Raw genomic sequence first — 19193 nt, 5'->3', positions numbered from 1 at the left:
CGGTTTCCTGAACCACCAAAAGTGAATAATGTTTTGCTTTTCTTTTCTTGCCTTTGACCTTTTTTTTCTGCTTCTCTATATGTTTGTTTATTTCTTTCTTTCTTTGCTTCTCGTTTTTATATTGATTTTTGCGCCGGATATCCTTCCCTTCTCCACCCCCCCTTTTGATTTCCACCCAGAAACACCTGTTCTAGACCAACTCCTAATAGTCGTTACTGTTAGCTACAAAGAATGTTTGTGTGATATATCTGCTGGTTGTAACACATGCATGTTGCTAGGATCTGAGCCAAAGCCCAAGATATGTCCAACAGACAATGCATTGGCAGACAGCAAAAGAAAGAAAGAAAAAAAGAGTGCACGTGTATGATTCAAAGATGCATCACACAAACCAAAAAAACCTGGAATGGACTCGCTTGCTATGGAACAGTCCGACACAGTCTAACACACGACCAAATCAAGACCTGACATTTTTTGCGGTGATGTTGATGATGGAACAGAAAGAGACCCCAAAGACAAGCCAGACAGACAAACAGATGGATAGATGGACACACAGACAGCCGGTTGTAAAAAGTAGCCGCGTATTACAAAAATTAAAAAAAACGATAGTGACACTAAAGGGACGAAAACCGGGTATATGCAGGAAGAGCCAGAGCAAGTAGAGGAGCGCATGCAGTCGTACAAGAATGAGAGCGGGCGGGAGGAGATGTGGGTGGGATAAGGGGAGGGGGTGATGGCGGTCAAACGTCTACTTGGCGCCCGGTGGCAGCTTGACGTTGTTTGAGAGCCATGCCTAAGGTCGTGTCAGCCATGTGACGGCACGTCGTGTGCAGGGCAAAGTTACCAGTCCCTCAAAGATACCCTCTCCTGTTGTTGCGCAGCTGGGCTCAACCTTCCATACGTGGTCTTTGGCGATCTTGTCTAATTGTAGCAAATCCGATACCTCCTTGGGTCGCATAGCTGCCCAACGTTAGCAATGTGCTCCTGTTTGTATGCTCCCCGTATGGCGAGGGGACGCCGTGTACGCACCTCCACTCAAATCCTGCTTGTTCGCAAATACCAGCAGCAGGGCATCCTTCATTTCTCTGTCCTGGATGATCCTCGTGAGTTCCGTCTTGGCCTCCTCGATACGGGCGCGGTCGTTTGAGTCGATGACGAAAATCAGTCCCTGGGTTCCTGTGACGGCGTATCAGCATGGTTTCGGGCGTGGCGAGTATGGCATCGGAGCAATCAAGGCAGGGAGACACATGCGCGCATGCTGACTCGCCTACCCGGAACAGTCCCGTCGCGCCCCAACATACCAGAGAAGTAGTGTCTCCAGAGCGGACGGATCTTGTCCTGGCCGCCCACGTCCCAGACGTTGAACTTGGTGTTCTTGTATGTGACCGTCTCGACGTTGAAGCCGACCGTGGGAATGGTGGTGACGTCTTGGTCAAGCTTGAGCTTGTAGAGGATAGCTGTGGCGGCGCTGTTAGTCGCGTGGGCGGGCAATTGGGCGTGGGCTCGGGCACGGCGGCCACATACTCGTCTTTCCTGCGGCGTCGAGGCCCAGCATCAACAGCCGCATCTCCTTTGATCCGAAGATCTTGGCCATGGCCTTGGATATGGACGCGCCCATTGTGCCTGAGTGTTGCTGTCTGTGCTACGAGTCGGATGCGGGGAAGGGGTGGTGGCACGGCGATGGATCAGGTCGAGCTGCAGTTCCAGCCGCGAGATCGGGTAAGGCTGGCGTGTGTGTATGCAACGGGAGAGCTGAACGGGACCAGACGGGGGGTGGACTGATAAGAGAGAAGGCGAAGTGGGAAGAGAGAGAGAGAGAGATGGCAGCGATGGGGCAGGCAAAAGAGCAGGGAGCAGCGGAGCGGGCAAATGCAAATGCAAATGTGTGACGGGCAGCGTGCGTGGGAGGCGCGTTGCGGACGCGGGCCTTGAGCTTGAAATGAAGGTTTCAAGCCGGTCAGGAGTGAAACAGAAAGCCGGGCGACGTGCGCATGGCCGTCTGCAGCCAACCAAACATCCGTGCGCAGCCAACGGCGGCCTTGGTGCTTGACAGGCACAGGCACAGGCACAGGCACAGGCGCGCCCATCCTCGCCCATCCGCGCCCACATCCCAAGACGCGCATCGCTGCAACCAGCCCACTCGCTCTCGCGCTCCCGCCGGCTCCTCCATGCTCAGCTCCCGCCATCCGCGCGGGAAAAAGGGGGCGAGGGGGCTCCCAGGCCTGCGTCGCCTGTCGGGCCCTTTTTTGATTGCAAATCTGCGCCTCTTCACGACATGGCCTGCAGCTAGACAGATAGCCGACCCCATGTGTCGTGCCACTGCACTTCACTCTTGGCCAGTGCCGGCAGATGCAGGTACGCGCCGCTACTCCTGAGATTGAGCATGCCCCGCCAGCCACCCGTTCCTCCCATGCCTGCATCGCTATACTATACATGGCCGTCTTATCATGCTAGCTGTCGTCGTCGTCGTTGCTGCATGCCCGCCCTGTCCACTGGCCATGCCCTTCTGCACACGGCCTCGCCGACGCCGCCCTCACTCGCAATGGCACCAATTTTCTGCGGCGGTGGCGACCCGCTGTCCAAGTGGGTGACTGGATGGGTGGCCTACATTGCATATCACCATGTGCTACACAACACGGGAAATCCTTCCAAACAAGCACAAGCACTGAAGCCGAGGCACCGCTCCATCGCCCGCAGCTCTGCAGCCAAGGCAGTTAGCGTTTGGCTAGACCCCCCCAGGCGTCGCTGTATACTCCGTCCTCGTCTTCTACACATGGGCCCATGCCGGGCGGAATGCCGATCTGGTCGGGGCAGTGTCAAAACAAGCAATCAGCGGTGGGACTCTGCTAGTCAAGACAAGTCAAGATTCTGTGGCCTCGTATCCCTGTCGTGCCGTGGGTATCGTCTTCTCCAAAGCCGGCCATGCATCGCTAAAATGTCAAATCATGCTGTCATTGTGGCTGGCTGCAAGGCCTTTGCATCTCCGCCGTTTTCCCCGCCTTCACTCTGGCAGGCTCCTCATGACGCCCTCAAATGCCACCAGCGCCATGGCATTGGCCGGAAAGGCACGCAAAAAGCATGGCACAAAGCCGCGCCAGTACCCCCTCCAGCCGCCTTCCCTGTACACCGCCTGGGCGGCGTCCTTCCACTGCGGAAATCTCCTCTTGTCAAGTGGATCCGTCATGATGCGCTGCTTGACCACATCACTGGGGTAGCTTGCCAGCCAGAAGATCTGCGCCGAAAGACCCCCCGCCCAGAAGTTGACCGCTGGTGCTGACAGACTAGTGTGCCTCTGCAGCTGTCGTGTGAACAGGTCGTATGTACCCCACCAGAAACAGAAGAATGTGCGGAAGAGCAGCGTGGCGCTCAGACCATGGTACACGCCCTTGATCCCGTGGCCAGTGTATATCTTCTTCAGACAGTCGATTGGCCCCGAGTAGAGGCGCGCCGTCTTGTCTGCTGCATACTGAACCTGGAGACGGGCCTTGATGTGCTCGACCGGCGCAGCAATAAACGACACTGTCCAGCCCGCCATTGTGCCCGCCATGGCATGGCCGTATGCGGGAAGCCTGCCTTGCGGTTCGCCCAGTCGGGCGTACGAGGGTGGATTGAAGACCCGATCGTTGAGGACGCGGCGGTATACACTGAGCGAGCCCAACATGCTTCACGCTGTCAGCACAGTCTCAAGCCTGAGTTGGAGAGGGTCCTACATCGAGTCCATGAACATCCATCCTACCAGCGGCGGAGTGGCGCCCTTGTACAGTCCTGCGAAGCCCTCTTTCCGCAGCGTCTGCATGAGACAATCTACAGGGCCTCGGAAATGCGATCTTTGCGTCGTCTGCAGACGCACTTTTACCGTGTCGAATGGGTGGCCGACTGTGTCGAGTTAGACCGGGCTCACAGCAAAAGAAGGCCTGCTTCATCCCCATACCTGAAAGCTTTGCGATGCCGCTGAAGACACCAGCTACAAAGCCCCGATAGTGCTTGGGCGACTTGCGAGAATCATCCGATGTCGCGATAAGCGCGGTTGCTGCGGGCTTCGCACCCTCCGTGTTCACCGCCGTGGTAGCCATTGTCGCGTCGCTGTGGTCCAGTGCAATGGCGGAACCATATCTCAGAGACGGAGTCCGAGGGAAGACGTCAAATAATACAAGAGACGAGCGCTGACTCTGCTCGCATGTTTGGTGCAGCAGCTTAATGGCCCGCAAATCGGAAACGCACAAGCGCCCGCGAAGCACATGTCGTGACGATCTCGACAGGGACCCGAGATCGCTACGGTCGGACCGTTTTGCACCGACAAGGGTGCGACGGTTACCCAGGTTCGAACGGTTTGATTGTTAATACTTGGATTAGCGGCTTGTTGTGACCCCTCCCAGCCAGAGGTCATGCAGTCATAGACAGACTGAATATGGCGCAGTTCAATCTCTGGGCCTGCCGCCATTATTTTTTTGGGTCATACTTAGTTACTTATACCCCGCGCCAGCCTCATTGACGCGTCGCAAAACATACATGCAACATGGTGGGCGTGCTCGAGAGGCCCGATGACGTGCAGTCGAACAAAGGTACAGTATGCGCCACTGGCGCTGCTCTGGAATGAATTCAAATAACCGCAATTCCAGTCTGGACGACCCTCATCACCAACACGGCGTACCTGACGGGCCTGCTCACCCTCGACTACAGCCTGAAGAAGCACGGCTCCAAGTACCCGCTCGTCGCCCTCTACACGGATACCTTCCCCGCCGAAGGCCACAAGGCCCTCGACGACCGCGGCATCCCCAAGAAACATGTCAAGTATCTGCTGCCCAAGGTCAAAAAGGACTTTACCAACGACCCGCGCTTCTACGACTGCTGGAGCAAGTTGACGCCCTTTTCGCTCGAAGAGTACGACCGCGTCGTCCAGCTCGACAGCGACATGCTCGCCATGAAGAACATGGACGAGCTGATGGATCTGGAACTCGATCCGCCCAGCGAAGGCGGCAAGGGCAATCGCGTCTTCGCCGCCAGCCACGCCTGCGTGTGCAATCCGCTCAAGAAGCCGCACTACCCCAAGGACTGGTCCGTCTCATCCTCTGCGCATATCGCGCGCAAACACCCAAACTGACTACAGTATATGTAGGATCCCGGAGAACTGCGCCTTTACCTCGCAGCACGCCGAGCCGGATGCCGCGCAAAAAACGGGCGCACCCCCGACGGCTGGCCTGGCCATGCCCAACGGCGGCCTGCAGGTCGTCAATCCCTCCATGGCGACGTACAACCTCATTCTCCAACAGCTCGCAAACGAAACGTCCATGTCGTATGACTTCGCCGATCAATCGCTCCTGGGTGACCTCTTCAGCGCCCGATGGGTCACGCTGCCGTACACGTACAATGCGCTCAAGACGATGCGCACAAAGGGCGTGCACGACGCCATCTGGCGCGACGACGCCATCAAAAACGTGCACTACATCTTGAGTCCCAAGCCGTGGGACGAGGCGCCTGGGAAATGCAGTGTCGAGGTGCACGAGTGGTGGTGGCTTGTTGATAATGAGCGGCGTGCGGCGGAGAAGAGCAAGGGCATTGACGACGGCTTCTGAGCATCTTGCAGCATTGGAATGGCGTTGGTTAAGAGTCAGAGTATACACGATTGACTGCAGGGTGGCGGTGTGTTTCTTTTTTGAGATACCTACATGTATGTAGATAGATATCTGCTGCAAACATGTCAATGACATTGTAGTTCATCAATTCGTTGCTCTCTTCGTAATCGGTCGTCTAGGCGCTGCCATCAAAGCATCTATAGCTTGCCCTTGTCATCCTCAATCTCGCAAAAGGCCTTGAACGTCACTAGGCCCTCTGCGCCCTCTTCGTCCTCGGCATCCACGTCGCTCTTGATGATGACCTCGGCTGTGGCCCCGATAAAGTATACAAAGCCCTCGCTCAACTCCTCCTCCTTGGGCCCAACACTAATCGTTCCCTTGCCCTTTGTGCAGAGGATGATGCTGGGTCCATCAATAGGGTCAAATGTCGCCTTGGCGCCTGTCCGGTTGAGTGCCGTGCGCACAACGGCAAACTCTGGAATCGGCGGGTTGTACAGCATGTTGCTTGAATTCGAGCTGTACGCCGGGGCATTCAGTCTGACGCGCGAGTAGTCCTTGGGCTCCATCTTCTGCTCGCTGATGGGCGCATAGCTGTACGTCAGCATCTTGGTCAGGTTCTCCACGTCCTTGAACTTGGGCGTGAAGCCTGCGCGCACCACGTTGTCGGAGCTCGCCATGCACTCGATGATGTCGCCAGACAGGTAGGCGTGGATGTCGTCGGCCTTGAGGAACATGGCTTCGCCCACGTTGAGCTTGACGTAGTTGAGGAAGAATTGCACAAAGAGTCCAATGTCGCCTGGGAACTGCGAGTCGAGGCGGATGACCAGGTCCGCGAGCTCCTTGCCCGTGTTCGACGGCGGGCCACCACCCGCAAAGTTGTCGCCCTCTGCCTTTGCCGCCTCGGTGAGTTCCTTGCTCGCAGCAGCCAATGCATCCTTGTCTGTGTTCATGAGCTTCGTGAATGCAGACTGGAGCGCCTTTTTGTTCGCTTGTACATCCTCCTCCTTGTCTGAAGTCTCCTTGCCGCTGATGGTCTCCTCGAACTTGGTCGCTTCTTCTTCGCTAACAAGTTTGCGCAGGGAGGGTACCGTCTTGAGGAAATGCGCAATCTCGGCAAGAGGGCGGAAGCCGCAAAGCCCGTCGAAGGGTGTGACCGCGATAGTCATTTCGGGCTTGTGGTTGTCATCTGGTTTGCGCAGTCAGTAATGCTCTGGGCTACTCGTGAGCAGACCGACCTGGGTAGTTCTTGGGGTCGCTGGCATGCAGTTGTTCTGCAAGTTTCTTGTTGGGGTGCGCCTGGATGCTCAGGGCCTTGTTGATGGACAGCACCTTGAACAGGAATGGCAGCTTGTTTGCATAGCGCTCAGCAATGTCGGTAGAAAGCAGCGCCTGGTTCTCCTGGACGAGCTCTAGGAGGCTTCGCTTGGTCTCGAGGTCCTTGGAGGGAAGCGAGGGGTGGGTGCCCATCCACAGCTGCAAGGGTGAGCAACGCGTCGACGCAGGCCGTGGCTCGGTTGCATACCTCGGCGTAGGGCTTTTCTTCTTCAATTGAGAAGTCCGACGCCGTCGCAGCGTGGAACTTGGCCGCGGCCGAGTCGTTGCCGACTTTCCCTGAGTGATTTCAGCATTCCGCTGGCCGAGTAGTGATGCGGGGCTGCGCACCCCAGTCATAGCTGTTGACGCCTGCACGCTCGTCAGCGGGGGGCGTGGTTGCATGTATTTTCGACCGGCAGCTTACCGCATTCCAGTCTGATCAGAGGGTTCCGCATCTTGTTGGTCTCGTGTGGCAGAGAGGGTATGTGGCCGTGGTAGCATCAAGGAAAAGCCGTATTAGGTGGCAAGGCGCTTTGTCGGACGCGGACCCACTCTGCTGGCGCTCCCCCAGCATATCGTCACACGCGGCTGTTGGATTAAGCTCATGGAGACATACCCCTCTTCTGTGCCTAGCGCGCCTCCTCCCCTGCATCTCGGTCGACTACACTTGCCGTCGTCTGCATCTCCCGCGTCTGCCATTCTTCCTTCACGAGACTACACCCCTCCCACATGACCCGTCTGCGGCGCGTCAGCTAACACACAAAGAGCCGCGGAGCTGGCGCAGAACAACCTCGGCCAACATGGCTGCTCGAAGCAGGCCGCGCGGGCAGCTCAAGGAGGAGTTCGACGAGGAGAGGGTGATCTGGAACTCGATCAAGTCTGACGGACGACGAGTTGACCAGCTCATGGTATGGGACTTCTCAATCAAACCATCCTCAGCACTCATGTTTGGCGTCTTTTGTCTCTGTGCGCAATGGGCCATGCAACACGCCACGTACGCGACGGGAGGGTCCCGAGCCCATCTCCAATGCGCAATCGTGGCTTGCGCGCTCACAGCTGGAGGGGGACGCCTGGGAATCACTCTATAGCGCAAGGCGACCGTGTTGGCAGGGTGGTCGCGAGGCTTCAGGCTCAGGGCGCGTTGTTTATACTCTTCCTCGCCATGCCTTGTCTAGCTCGACCGTGCCGTCCTTCTGTACTAACGCGTCGCAGAAAGAATCAGATATTCTCCAGGAAAAGATACTCGCGCTCCAGGCAGAGCAGGCCGCTCGTACAGGTGCGTCTAGATCAGCTGACACGGCAGAAGCAGGGCTGACTTGAGTAGACCGGGGCGAGGAACGCTCAGCTCGCATTGATGATGAAATGGAAGACCTTCTTCGCGACAACATTCGCAAAGTAGAAGAAGTACAGGCTCTTCTGCAGCCTATCGAAGGTGGTAACGATGTGCACACGCAAATGACTCTGCTCGCCGCTCTCCGCAACTCGGAAGAAGCCCAGCCATCCGCTTCGCGATCTGCTAGCGTTGGACACGGGAAGTCTGGGCGCGACCGCCAGGGCAAGCGAAAGCTGACCGATAGCATCGACGACCGCGACAGTCTGACGGCGGACAGCCCCGGAGGCCCGAGTCCCAAAGTGATCATTAGCAGCCAAAAAGACCGGCTGGTTGCCAAGTCTGGCAGTAGCAGAGCTGGGTCAGTCCCTGTCGCGAGAGAAGGCAGCGTGAAGATGGAGGACGACAAGGATGATTCGGGTAAGGGTAAGATGGTTCTTCCTTCTTCCAAGCCCAAGCCCAAGATCAAGTACAAGACCAAGCGTTAAACTGCACCTTCGCTTTCGGCGTTCTTCTTAGACGGCAGACGATACCCACTTTGGCATCTTTTCCTACCGCTTGTTCGAGGTTTGTAGTCGGATAGGCAAGCTCAAAATTTCACCTCAACTCATCTCATAAGTTTTTTCTGTGTGCTCATGCCACCATGTACCCTTTACGTTCAGCGTCCGCTTTACAGCTGCCATCCGATGGCGCTCCAGATCAACGGCGACTGACAGATTACAGAAGCCCGCCCCCGCCTCACCCCCCAAACCGAAGTGCTCTACCGCAACAATGCCAAGAACCGATCGTCGGCATCCTCCATGTCTTTTGAAGGAGAGGGTATCCTATGCCGCGTGACTTCCGTCATTGGCGAAGGCAAGCAACGTCGATACGAAATCATAGATGCCGACCCGGACCCCCCGACGCCATCCGCACCATACCGTGCTTCGGTCAACCATTTGATTCCAATTCCGCCCCAATCCTCGAATGGGACGCTGCCTGATCTTCCCAAGGGCAAGCATGTCCTCGCCCTGTACCCAGGCACCACCACCTTTTACAAAGCTGAAGTTGTCGCTACATGGAGACAAGCCGATGGAAGAGTAAAGAAGGAAGACGGTGGGAAGGAGGGAGACACAGTTGAGAACCTGGTGAGGTTGAGGTTTGAAGGGGAAGATGAAGCTGATCGTGAGATGAGTGTGGAAAGGCGCTACGTGCTGCCGGATCGATGAGCATCTCGGTCACAGCACCGTGCCTAGGGCAGGCTTGTATATGTGGTACATTGTAATTGGATAATCAACGAATGTTGGATGGGTCCATATAGAATGAGATTGCACGAGCTGGGTGGTGGTTGTAATTGTTGCTAGATACCAATACTCACGTCTTTCACTATGACACTTTGAATGATTCCGTCCGCCTCATGATATCCAATCTTTATTTCCATAGAATTTCTTGCTTCCTCTTCTTTTTCTGAAAGTCCCATCCTCTCGCATACAGTGGTCACGATGTTGGCCTATGAACGGTCAGGTGCACTGCCAAGCCACTAGCGCGCATCAGCACAAGACTCGTGTAGACCCTGCACGTCGTCAACGCGAAGCCGCAAGGTGAATGCTCGCTTTGACCCCGCAAAACACCCCGCATACATTTCAGCTGCCAGTCTTTGAGCTTAGTGTCGCCTCAGTCACCGGATGCCTTTGCACGCCCATCTTCAGGTGCCATCATTCAAACCAATCAGATAAGCGACTAGACCAAGCCCGCGGACGCCGTCGGCCCACGCCGCACGCCAACCCAAGCGATCTCCCGCATCCATCTAGTACCCCTCCACGAGCGCCTGACTTCGTTATGAACAACTATTCCTTCCTGGAGTCCTCCCAGCAACAGGCCCAGCAACAGCAACAACATAACCAATCACGCCCACCACCATCACCTTCCCACTCGCAAGCCGGCAGTATAGCATCATCCATGAACGGTAGCGGGCAAAACGGCGTTCCAATGGTGAACGGACTGCCGAGTGGAGGGCAGCAGACAGATATGAACCATTTATGGGCGGTGGTTCAGCAATTAAGCCAGCTACTTGAGGAGAACAAGGCGCAGACAAGGGGTATTGTAGAAGGGGTCGCTGCGATACAAGGGAGAGCTGCCTTGGAAGAGGGAGGAGAGGTCGGCGGTGGCGCCGGGCTGCGAGCGAGTGGTATAGGTATGAGGGAGGTAAATGGGGAGATTAACGGTATGTTGCCATTTGGCCAAGCATGGCGTTGTCCAGTCTCTCAAGAGACTATGCTAAAACCCTTCGCAGCAGCGACTCAGGCGCATCTTCAAAACCAACTCACGACGGCCCAATCAACTATAGCCTCCCTTACCGCGACAAATTCATCCCTCTCCGCTCTTCTCACCGATTACGAGTCCGCCCTAGCCCTCCTACTCGACAAACTTCGTCCATACGCTTATTCTCAGACGTCATCCATCCTCGCACTTCACAAACACTACCAGACGCTTCTTGAACAGGAGCGCTCCACATCCATGGGTCTCAGACTTGAACATGCAGAATGGCAGGCAGGACTGAGCCGGGTAGCGGAAAATGCGAGGAACGCCTTGCGAATGCAAGGAGAAGCCGAAGAAAGCCTGCGCAGACAATGCAAAGAGCTCGGAGAAGAGAACCGTGTGCTCCGACGCATGGTTGGGTGGGAAGAGCGAGAAGACAGCGACGACGACGGTGAGGAAAACCCATAATAAAGCAATAATAAGACAGGGGTGGTATTTGTGTATGTGTTGTCGATTCGCGGGTTTGGTGCATAGCGATGGCGTTCGGGCACTACTGTATCTTGACGACTACGGTCTGTGTGGATCGCAGACTTTGTTTTCCAAGTCATGTTGATTTCTCGTGCGATGTTACATGGTACGGCCATACGACGCGAGAAGCACTTATTTTTATTCTCTGGGGGTGCGAGGTTGGAATTTTACGATATTAGCGTTTTAGTGTAGTACAGATTTTTTGATGACCTTCTTTTTCTTCTTTTACGTAAATGTCAGTACGAAAGAATAATAGAGAGAGAGAGAGAGAAAATGCACTGTCCTAAACGCATATTCGTTCGTGGTATGAGTGGCGTATCTAGACGGTGGTGAGAAAGAGGCGGGCTGGGATTGAGGAATATATATGATTATGAGAAACAAGGATAGAGATAGCTTGAATGGGGCTTCTACAGTCGCATAGGATTTAGAAGAACACCCCTGCGGTAGACTCAAATTGCTTGGAATTTGAATATTATGGCAGACTTTCCTACATGAATACGGGTCATTAAGCTTCAACACAGTGATTAGATGACGATGAAGGTTTGAGCAAGGTCAAGGATACACTCGGCCCAGGCTACAAGCGCCTGTTCCGAACTCAACCTCACAAGCACACTATCCATGATACGCTTGCACTGGCTTGATAACATGCAACTTGTTTCCTTTAAATGAAATGTCTACTTCGCTTAGAGACGTTTCCACGCGTCGCTGCGGGCGGGTTCTCCCGTCACGCTCCTACTCGCAGTTAGGCTTCCCTAACCAGCGTCGTGCATGCTGTGTTACCAACAAGCTGCATAATCCATGTCTAGTTGACATTATACGCGGAACAGCCCCCGTGCTACAATACAGGTGGTTGTTGGTGTAGTCATATCAGCTGTGACTCGGGTGGATGTGTAAAATGGCTGATACAATATTGAGATGATATCTCAGCACTAGAACTGACAGAAATTTAGCAGTACGGGATAGAAAGGGAGAAGCTGGGCAGCTATTTTGGATGAAAATCATTACAACCACTAATATTCTAGGCATCTCGCGTAGATGCAGGCTTGTGGCATGGGCATCCTGCCCAGACAATGTTGCTGCAAGTCCCACTCTCAACTCCTCTGATGGGCACTAAAACTGACCATTGACAACGCGCAAGTTCAAGCATGTGCATTCGCCACATCTCAGTCGATTTTAAAAGCATATTCAATGCCCTCTGGTTCTGGACTGTAGTCATTTCCAATGCTTCGCGCTTTGACGATTTCTCACGACCCCACAGCGCCTGCGGGTCAGCCATCGCCTAAACCAGCAATGGAGAAAGACGCAACACTCGTCACGATGAATGTCCCAGATTACCATGATGGGCTCAGGGAAAAGCCCATGAGTGTCGAACACGATGGTGATTTATCCAGCAATTCGAACAAACGCGTGTTTCAGGTACGACTATCCCTCCTTCCCAAAGACGACTCTTCTGAATCCTCGTGCAGCGGTACATCAATCAGCTTGCCATTAACAACTTTGGCTTCACGCTGCAAGTCGCCTGGGAAGCCGTCGGTCTCTCGTTTCAGCTCGCATGGCCAAACGGCGGACCTGCTGCGCTGGTTTACGGGTCTATGATTACTGGTATTGGCTCTACTCTTGTCGCTTTGGCACTGGGTGAGATGGCATCGATGTACCGAATCCCATATTCTCTCGCTCTCTAGGATACTAATGGATAAGCAGGGATCCTACAGTGGGCGCGCAGTACCGATGGTCGGCACGCTTTGCTCCATTGGCGCCAGAATTCTGGGGCTTCATACAAGGTGCGACTAGGATGGACCACAGCTACTAGAACTCTTTCAACTGACAGTCAGCGCAGGATGGACTACCGTCATCGCTTGGATCTGTAGCTGTGCTGGCGCATTCTCTTTCATGTCCAACACACTCTCCGGTTTAATCATCTTCAACAGCCCAACCTACGAGCCCAAAGCGTGGCATTCAACAGTGTTTCTGATAGCCTTTCTCATTGTCCCGCTAGTTCTCAACCTCTATCTGCGGAGAATCATCAACTACCTGGAAACAATTGGTGGTGTTTTCCACGTCGTCTTCTTCGTGGTTATCATCACGACCTTGTGTACCCTCTCCAAGCGTAGTACGCCTGAATACGTCTTCAAGACGTTGCACACCGATGCCGGGTGGGACAACCCTGGTGTAGCATTCTCGATCGGCATGCTTGCTACAGCATACCCTATCAGCAGCTTTGATGGTGTTCTCCATATGAGTAAGCTAACCTGTCTCACTGGAGCCTTGATAAGCATACTGATAAAACTTGCAGTCGAAGAGACAAAAGAACCACGTAAGCGGGTTCCCAAAGCCATGGTACTAGCGACGTCGCTGAATGCAGTCATGATGATCGCATTTTGCATCTGCTTAATGTTCTGCATCGGGGATGAAGAGGCAGTGGCAAAGTCGATACTGCCGATTACCGAGGTTTTCTACTCCGCGTAAGGCCAATTTCTTCGAACAAACCTGCTCTATACTAAATCAGTCTTTAGCACAGGCTCCAAGACAGCATCGACGGTAATGACGATGCTAATGGGGCTCCAACTCATGATTGGCAATTTTAATATTGTAGCTTCTGTAGCGCGTTTGGTCTGGCGATTCGCGTCGGACAAGGGCCTTCCATTTCACGAGCACTTCACCTATGTAAGTTTTCCATTGCATTGCTTAGCGAAAGCTAGTCTTGTGAGTGTGAGTCGTCTGACAAAACGAAATTGCAGATCCATCCCACGCTCCAAGTCCCCATCCCGGCACTCTTCCTCGTCGGCCTCATCTGCTGCCTCTTGTCGTTGATCAATCTCGGGTCAGCAGCTGCGTTTAATTCACTCATCTCCCTGCCGACCATTGCACTATACGTGTCGTACCTGGTGCCAATTACACTTCTGACGTTACGCCAAATGGCCGGTCGACACCCGAAATACGGACCTTTTCAGTTTGGGCCATGGAGCGTTCCCATCAAGCTGTGTGCCATGGTGTATCTGGTGTACATTATCATCTTCGTGGCGTTTCCGGCATCCCGGCCAGTGACCAGCTTGAGCATGAACTATGCGCCTCCGATCCTCATTGGCTTTCTCGTGATAGCCATGGTCGATTGGTTCGCTAGGGGCCGTGCCAGGTTCGAGGTGCCGACGGCTGCGCTAGACTAGATTGGGCAAAGGCATTCATAAATTGTAATGCTCAAACCACTCTGGCCACAATTTGCGCAAGGTAATCAATCTAGACTCGCGCAATATCGAGTCAATGAAACTCTGTACACGTCGCATGCGCTCGGATACAGTCAGACTTGCACAGGCAAATCTTGTTTCCAGTGTTCTCGGCTTCCGCAGCGCACAATGTCTCCCGTAACATGTGAGAGGATGCATGGTGCTCGAGACATGAATACACTATGGTGTGGGATTAGACGCGCGACTATCTTTGGAGCAAAGACTCGAGCCTCAATAGGTATAAACAAGTTTACCTCATCTGCTAGAGGCTGCCATGCCATTGGCCGGGCGATTTCGGCAACCCTGACCGCAAACTTAGTACCTACACAAGCTGCAAGTCACGGTATTGAAAAAACCGCCCCCCCCCCGTTCCCGCGCTCCAATTTCGCTGGGCAAAAAAGCGACCAACTGGAGGCGGAAACATGTTTGTACGAGCAGTGCGCACCTACCCACGGGCCCTCGACACGTTGACGCGCGCGAGTGCGGTCCGGCAATGCACCCTCGCACTCGCGGCAAACAGCGTCTCCCGAAGTCGGCAAAATCCATTTCCTAGTCCTAAAATTTCAACACCACAGTCATACTACCTTGGCAGTAGACGCTCCATAGCCAGCACAGCGCCTCCTCGCCTTCAACAACTCGGCTCCGCAGAAGGGATCTCAACATCCAACAACAACATGGCTGGCAACGACCACTACCTGACGCTTTCGTGCCCCGACAAGGCCGGCATCGTCTACGCCGTTACGGGCCTGCTGGCAAAGGAAAACCTGACCATTCTCGACCTGCAGCAGTTTTCCGACCCAGACTCCAAGACCTTCTTCATGCGCGTGCACTTTGGCCACGCAGCAGACGTGTCAGCGCTGCACGCCAGCATGGCGCAGCTGGCCTCGGACATGAGCATGACATACGAGATCCGGGCGGTGGAAGCCAAGCCCAAGGTACTCATCATGGTGTCCAAAATCGGGCACTGCCTCAACGACCTGCTCTTCCGCGTCAAGTCCGGCCAGCTGAAAATCGACGTGCCGCTCATTGTGTCCAACCACGCCGAGTTCGCCGAGCTCGCGCGCAACAACGGCATCGAGTTCCACCATCTGCCCGTGACCAAGGACTCCAAGGAGCAGCAGGAAACCCAGATCCTGGACCTCATCAACAAGCACAACATCGAGCTTGTCGTGCTCGCGCGCTACATGCAGGTGCTGTCGCCGCGCCTGTGCAGCGAAATGTCCGGCAAGATTATCAATATCCACCACTCTTTCCTGCCGTCGTTCAAGGGCGCAAAGCCATACCACCAGGCCTACGAGCGCGGCGTCAAGATCATCGGTGCTACCGCCCACTTTGTCACGGCCGACCTCGACGAAGGCCCCATTATCGAGCAGCGCGTTGCTCGCGTCGACCATGCTTTGAGCCCCAAGCAGCTCGTCGAGGAGGGCAGCAACGTCGAGAGCCAGGTACTTGCTGCCGCCGTCAAGTGGTGGAGTGAGAAGCGCGTTTTCCTAAACGGCCAGAAGACGGTTGTGTTTAATTAGAAAAAAAATGCTGGTAAACGGAGCTACTTATTCGCTTGTTGGGTGGGTTTGGGTTTGGGTTTGGGGGGAGGGGGAGCAGGGAGGGTTAGAGGAAGGGTGAGCAAAAAAAAAATACTCACGAAATATATGCATAGACAAAAAAGTTAATTTCAAAACTACAAATACTTGTTGTTTATCGGCGCTCGTGCCGAGACTGAAAAGAGAAGAAAGAGTTCGGGGTTTGCCAAGGAAGAGAGAGAAAGAGACAGAGAGACACTCCATGAACATGGTCTACCCCCTTGCTTTCCTCCCACATGCCACCACCATCACCATCATGACCCTCTCTTCCTAGCCTTTCATCCCCCCTCCCCCCTAAGCCCGTCAAGACGGTCCCAGCTACAAGGCCAAGGGTGATTGATTTCCATCAAGTACTTACGAGCGCTAACAAAGAAGTACAGTACAAGTACACTAAACTACATACAAACCCCAGCATTAAAAAAAAAACGAACTACTTTCTCTTTGCCCTCTGTATGTGGAAATTGCTGTTCCCCCAAAAAAAAAGCTTCATGCGTCCCGCGTATTTGGACTCGCATATAGAGCAGATTTGCTATCTGAGCAAACGGCGCGCGTTTATCAGGCAGGGCGTTGGTGGGAGTAAGTAAGTATCGTGTTTACCGCGTCGATGGGCGGAGGAAGTATCGGCTGAATAGAATGTGTTTCTCCTCTTTCTTTCTTTCTTTCTTTCTTTCTTTCTTTCTCCCTTTCTCTTTCTGCTTTACACACACTCTCTTTCAACCTCGCTACTGTAATTGAAGGACTGGTTTCGCCAATACCACCCTGCGCGTCCCCCTCGGCGCCCTACGGCGCTTCCAGAGCGGGAGTCAGGAACTTGATGCACACGCTTGATATGGAGTGGGGTGGGCGCAGTACAAGATCCGCGCCAACTCGGTGTCTCCTGGCCTCGTCAAGACGGCAATGATGTACTGGGTGGAGCAGCAGCTCAAGTACGACGGTGGCATGCTGCGGCTGGCTGGCTGTCGAAGAGCTGGGCAGCGCCTATGTCTATTTGCTCAGTGATGCCGCGAGTTATACCTCCAGCATCGATATTCCAGTGAACGAGGCAATTGGGATATGCTAGGCGGAAGAACAGACAAGATAAAACGTGCGATGTTTCTGTTGCATCCGCACTGGAGAAGAAGAGCTAGATTCCGCATTTCACGTCTTCACCATCAAATCCGACTCGTCAGAGTGCCTCGTTTCTCGCCGCCTCAGCCCAGCATAATGTGCGCCTCGGACGATGGGCCCGATTTCCGAGGCAACGCCGAAAGCGCAGTGGGCCACATTCTGGAACCCGTGTCCTTGGTAGTGATCCCGCGTATGCTCTGGGTCGCTGCCATCGGCAAGGACGCCAAACTGGAGCTTCGTGTGCATCAGTTCCATGGGAAACGGGTCGTTGCCGAGACAGGCGCCGCGGCTAATGTGGTCCAGAGTCGTGTTGCGCGTTGTCACCAGGATGCGGGAAAAGCCCGTGGAAAAGGTCGTGCCGTCCTGCCAGATTGTCACGAGTCCAAAGATGAGAATCACCACTGTCACCAGCACGACTGGCACATAGCACATCAACAGTCGCAGCGGGACATAGACAAAGGACGACTGGAGCTGCGATCTCTCCACTTTGGTCTCCTCTTCGTCCACGACCAGCATTTCCGGTGCCGAGAGCAGCGAGAGAACCATGTCTGAGTAGAAGCCTTCGATTTCGGATTTGAGCTCTTTTTTCGGTTCGCCGTTCGTTTGCGTCATGCGTGTCTTTGTGACGTGCGAGTACACCTGGGTGTAAAAGGGTCCTGGAATGGGAGGCTCGACATCTACGTGGCCGCTCAGAAAACGCCGGAACATTTCCCCCATGGCATGGTATGCTGCCGTCTTCTTGTAAAGGGCGACGTCGCCGCGGGGACTGATGTAGTTCTCTGCTGGCGTAGGGTCGAGCGTGCTGTTCGTCATGCCGTAGATTCCGCGCGTCAAAGTCGTGTTTATAATGGGATACAGATGCTCTCGCGTCGTCGTACTATTGAACATGGGCTCGGTAAAGTTCCATTTGGTCGTATAATTGGCCACCATGTGCACACATCGAAGAATGTGAGCATCATAACGAAAGGTCCAGCGCGCTGCAAGAGGGTCATCTGGCGATAGCCTTTCGGTCGAATTAACCGCATAGCCAATCCATAGTACAGGCTCCGATTTGAACACTCCCAGGCTTTCAGGTGCTTCACCCAAAGGTATGCCGCCAGTTCCCTTTTGAAACTCGCTTAATTGTGGTTGTTTGTAGTCTCCAGCGCCGACCTCGGCGTAGTAGGCAGCGGGACCCAGAGGAGCTATCTTGCTGAGATTGAAGGGCGCACCGAGCTCCCTCAGTCTATTGGTCTCGCTAATTTCCTCGCAACGGTAGCTTGGAGCGATAAAACTCTGTGTATACGTGCAGTTGTACGCTCCCCTGCAGGCGTTTCGTCGAGCATTTAGCCTAACATTTGGATGATACATATTGCTGTATGCCAGCAGATACGCGACTCGTACCAGCTCTGCCGACGGTTGGTCATAGTAGTCGAACCATCCGGGGTTCTTGGCTTGCTTATCAGTGGTATTAGAATATATCATGGATTTCTTAGTGCCTCCGCCCGCCATGGGAACACTATGCCGCCAATCCTTGTAGGATTCCTTGGAGAAGTTGATTGTTGGCACCTTGAAATGGACAGTTTCCTGGTGACGATAGGTACCGAAAGTGAGTGCTCCAGGCGAGAAGATGATTGTTGCCAAGGGAATCAGCCAGAATACCACAGCGATGGCGACAAGGATAGGGGCGTTGGTGATGGCTTCCCGGTTCGCAAAGAGGGACGGATCTTCAGTTGCGCCGAAGAGCTGGTCGATGGAGAATACGGTAAATGCTCGTTCTCGGAACGTCCTCCATAATCGCTGGCGGAAGACTAGGATAGCACATCCCCCAAATGCGACTTTCGCGAGGTAGGCTAGCAAACGGCCGTAAAGGACCAAGCGAAATTTCTTGTTTTCATCTGCTTCTTGTCTGTGATGTAGAGATGTGTATAGGATGTGCTGAAAAAAGGCCAGCACAATTCCCATAATGAATGCAAAAACCATAAGCGCCGGTGATTGCCAGTGTATACGCCATTGCGCTGATTGGGTAGCACGATGCGCAATCAGTCTTTCGGTTCTGGAATCCGTCCACGTTCTTGAAGCACCCGGTCTAAACAGGTATGGGGTATCTGGTACTTTTGCGCCCAGGGGCTGCAGTCCAGTTGGGCCGGCCGGAGCAAACATGCTGTATCCATTCTTGCCCGAGTCCTGACCCCGGCTTGTGACGTCTGGAGATGCCATCGGGTCCATCTGAATTCTTAAACCGGGGCCCATGTCTTCATCGAATCTCGAGAGCCTATTGCTTCGATCTCGTATGAACTCATCACTACTTCTCGTGGGTATCGAA

The 19193-nt window shown here is 54.2% G+C and overlaps 9 protein-coding genes across 9 annotated transcripts; 5 read left to right on the top strand and 4 right to left on the bottom strand.

Annotated features, from left to right (window-relative positions):
• Positions 1-335: 335 nt before the first annotated feature.
• Positions 336-1769, bottom strand: SETTUDRAFT_167184 (uncharacterized protein). The gene is made up of 5 exons (XM_008023972.1): positions 1522-1769; positions 1299-1454; positions 1027-1173; positions 842-957; positions 336-790 (listed from the first exon to the last, which is right to left on the bottom strand). Exons 1-5 carry the CDS (start codon positions 1613-1615, stop codon positions 746-748), a joined length of 558 nt encoding a protein of 185 aa, XP_008022163.1. The 5' UTR covers positions 1616-1769; the 3' UTR covers positions 336-745.
• A 1077-nt stretch (positions 1770-2846) lies between these two features.
• On the bottom strand, positions 2847-4076 carry SETTUDRAFT_145978 (uncharacterized protein). Its single transcript, XM_008023971.1, has 3 exons — positions 3929-4076; positions 3708-3873; positions 2847-3659 (listed from the first exon to the last, which is right to left on the bottom strand). Exons 1-3 carry the CDS (start codon positions 4068-4070, stop codon positions 2999-3001), a joined length of 969 nt encoding a protein of 322 aa, XP_008022162.1. The 5' UTR covers positions 4071-4076; the 3' UTR covers positions 2847-2998.
• Positions 4077-4513: 437 nt separating this feature from the next.
• On the top strand, positions 4514-5570 carry SETTUDRAFT_158884 (glycosyltransferase family 8 protein; the record flags this gene model as incomplete). The annotated part of the gene is made up of 3 exons (XM_008023970.1): positions 4514-4559; positions 4617-5052; positions 5114-5570. 3 exons carry the CDS (start codon positions 4514-4516, stop codon positions 5568-5570), a joined length of 939 nt encoding a protein of 312 aa, XP_008022161.1.
• A 197-nt stretch (positions 5571-5767) lies between these two features.
• On the bottom strand, positions 5768-7339 carry SETTUDRAFT_36928 (uncharacterized protein; the record flags this gene model as incomplete). Its single annotated transcript, XM_008023699.1, has 5 exons — positions 5768-6756; positions 6806-7043; positions 7093-7181; positions 7233-7253; positions 7309-7339. The coding sequence occupies 5 exons, from the start codon at positions 7337-7339 to the stop codon at positions 5768-5770; spliced, it is 1368 nt and encodes a 455-aa protein (XP_008021890.1).
• Positions 7340-7540: 201 nt separating this feature from the next.
• SETTUDRAFT_167180 (uncharacterized protein) lies at positions 7541-9570 on the top strand. Its single transcript, XM_008023969.1, has 4 exons — positions 7541-7792; positions 8097-8160; positions 8209-8640; positions 8938-9570. Exons 1-4 carry the CDS (start codon positions 7685-7687, stop codon positions 9420-9422), a joined length of 1089 nt encoding a protein of 362 aa, XP_008022160.1. The 5' UTR covers positions 7541-7684; the 3' UTR covers positions 9423-9570.
• A 600-nt stretch (positions 9571-10170) lies between these two features.
• SETTUDRAFT_167179 (uncharacterized protein) lies at positions 10171-11119 on the top strand. Its single transcript, XM_008023968.1, has 2 exons — positions 10171-10417; positions 10487-11119. The coding sequence occupies exons 1-2, from the start codon at positions 10183-10185 to the stop codon at positions 10918-10920; spliced, it is 669 nt and encodes a 222-aa protein (XP_008022159.1). The 5' UTR covers positions 10171-10182; the 3' UTR covers positions 10921-11119.
• A 1082-nt stretch (positions 11120-12201) lies between these two features.
• Positions 12202-14144, top strand: SETTUDRAFT_158880 (uncharacterized protein; the record flags this gene model as incomplete). Its single annotated transcript, XM_008023967.1, has 7 exons — positions 12202-12396; positions 12447-12631; positions 12682-12761; positions 12809-13219; positions 13274-13442; positions 13494-13644; positions 13719-14144. The coding sequence occupies 7 exons, from the start codon at positions 12202-12204 to the stop codon at positions 14142-14144; spliced, it is 1617 nt and encodes a 538-aa protein (XP_008022158.1).
• Positions 14145-14875: 731 nt separating this feature from the next.
• On the top strand, positions 14876-15724 carry SETTUDRAFT_103605 (uncharacterized protein; the record flags this gene model as incomplete). Its single annotated transcript, XM_008023966.1, has 1 exon — positions 14876-15724. One exon carries the CDS (start codon positions 14876-14878, stop codon positions 15722-15724), a length of 849 nt encoding a protein of 282 aa, XP_008022157.1.
• Positions 15725-16918: 1194 nt separating this feature from the next.
• On the bottom strand, positions 16919-18850 carry SETTUDRAFT_102650 (uncharacterized protein; the record flags this gene model as incomplete). The annotated part of the gene is made up of 1 exon (XM_008023965.1): positions 16919-18850. The coding sequence occupies one exon, from the start codon at positions 18848-18850 to the stop codon at positions 16919-16921; it is 1932 nt and encodes a 643-aa protein (XP_008022156.1).
• Positions 18851-19193: the final 343 nt, after the last annotated feature.

This window comes from Exserohilum turcica, assembly GCF_000359705.1.
Source record: "Exserohilum turcica Et28A unplaced genomic scaffold SETTUscaffold_11, whole genome shotgun sequence".
Lineage (NCBI taxonomy): Eukaryota > Fungi > Ascomycota > Dothideomycetes > Pleosporales > Pleosporaceae > Exserohilum > Exserohilum turcicum.
Note: the sequence above shows the minus strand (reverse complement) of the source record. Positions and strands in the feature narration are given on the sequence as shown.